Source organism: Aptenodytes forsteri, unplaced genomic scaffold (assembly GCF_000699145.1).
Source record: "Aptenodytes forsteri isolate BGI_AS27 unplaced genomic scaffold, ASM69914v1 Scaffold39, whole genome shotgun sequence".
NCBI classification, from domain to species: Eukaryota; Metazoa; Chordata; class Aves; order Sphenisciformes; family Spheniscidae; genus Aptenodytes; species Aptenodytes forsteri.
The window spans coordinates 134,259-136,169 of record NW_008795858.1 but is presented as its reverse complement, the minus strand read 5'-3'; the positions used below and the strand labels follow the sequence as shown (position 1 = coordinate 136,169).

At 35.2% G+C, this 1,911-nt stretch overlaps 1 protein-coding gene across 1 annotated transcript in view; it reads left to right on the top strand.

Moving 5' to 3' along the window:
- The window catches only part of LOC103902741 (medium-chain specific acyl-CoA dehydrogenase, mitochondrial), an 11,327-nt gene extending 9,416 nt beyond the window's left edge, over positions 1–1,911 (top strand). Inside the window, exons 11-12 of the mRNA XM_009283833.1 lie at positions 491–1,099; positions 1,154–1,911. Coding sequence (XP_009282108.1) covers positions 491–562 — 72 coding nt within the window. The 3' untranslated portion in view covers positions 563–1,099; positions 1,154–1,911. The remainder of the gene's footprint in view (positions 1–490; positions 1,100–1,153) is intronic.

Below are 1,911 nucleotides of genomic sequence, written 5' to 3'. Positions count from 1 at the left end.
GAAAGAAAGAAAGAAAGAAAGCAAGAAAGAGTGTGTTGAAGGCAATAAATGGATGAAAGGGAACACGTGCTATGGTCTTGAAAGGCTAGTCAAAGAAAATACAACACTTTCAGCACAGGTGACCTCCTCCCCTCCACCCACCGTTTCAAAACCTACTTTGTAAAACCTAAATTATGTATTTCCTTCCCCAGATAAGACATTTCCCCCATCCTTCTTCACTCACTATGTCTGTTAATTTCATGAGAACCTTACTGAGTTTTGATAAGAGCATCTGAGAGAACAAGACTGTCTCTCAGTATCTTATATGTGGTTTATTGCATTTAGCCCATTGTAGTTACTCAAGTCGCACTGGAATTTTTTCAGTTTTCTCTGTCTTTCTGCACATCCTAATCCACACTGGATTAGTGCTATGAAGGTTTACAAGCGTAGAAAGATCTGTTAAAATATTTTTTAAATGATCAGCTAACATTATTTTAATTCTTCTTTTCAGATTTATGAGGGAACTGCTCAGATTCAAAGGATGATCATAGCTCGTGAACATGTTGGCAAATACAAGGCTTAAAGAAATGTATCAGGCAATCTGGTGCTGCTGTAGTGTTCTGTGTTCTCATGGAAGAGGATGTTAGTGCATTTCTCAATACAATTAGAAAGGTGTGGGAAAACCCCTTTGCCTTCAAAATCTTTGTATTGCGTACACGATTAAGCACTACTTCTGTACTCCCCATCCATTCTTTTACTTCGTTCCTCCTGACTAACAAACTTGGTGTTTTCTAAACATTTCTGAATTTCAAAGTGATTGGTTGTCATCTTTCCCCACTCACTCTCTTTCACTCAGATCTTTGGCTTTTGGTGGGAGAAGAGGTAAATACTTCCCTGTAGAATTTACATGATCAAAAGAGTGAACAAAATTCAGATTCTTTTAATTATGTTTTTTTTGTCTGTGAAGGCATTCAGCATGTAACAAGGAATTGGATTTTAGGTGTTTCTCTATTGTTTATAATGACACAGATTTGCTCCCACTGTTTTAGCACTGGAGTTCAGGTGGATATCAAATTAATAAATCTCAGAGCAATTTAAAAAAGCAATTCTGCTTCCTCAGGTATCAAATTAATAAATCTCAGAGCAAAAGCAAAAAGCAATTCTGCTTCCTCAGGTATACCATGTTGCAGCACATGGTCTCTCACTTACTAAAATAAATATGACAACACTGTGGTTTTGTGGTCTTTAGAAACTTGCATCTTTTAAAAAAATTGAAAGTGAATACATATTGACTTCTGGACCTTTCAGAAACATACATTCTCATAAATTACAACACAGATAGATGTTAATTTTCTCAAATGGTGGCTGGATTGCTACTTGCAGATTATCTATATTTTACACGTGTCCATGAGTCAGTATGAACAAAAACTAGTTTTTGTTTTCAAAAGATAGAGCATAATAGGACTTCTTTTCTGTGACTTAACCATCTTATTCACCTGAGTCCAGCAGACAGAAATTGTCATTCAATGCGTTTATCTCTATGCCTCAAAGAAACCTCTAACATTTATGAAGAAAATGCTTGTTTTCTTGTGCCTTAAGCAAGACTTCTTCTTTATGGATGAATGTTAAGTACGGTTCTTGTGGAATACAGGTATATGTTTTTATCATAGTGGGAAAAAAGAAGCATGATCATTCAATTTTATACATGTTTTCATTTTAACTGATGCCATGTGAAAGAAGTAGGAAACTGCCTTATTTTCAGTTATAACAATGCTGTTCTAAACTTGGATATTACTCCAAAAGCCCAAATACGATAAGGGGCAAGAAATGAGAACCTCACAACACAATGTTTTTTCACTGTAAAATTAGATGTTCAAAATGTTATTTCTGACAGGCATTGCTGCATTCTAATAAAAAACTATTTATAAGCAG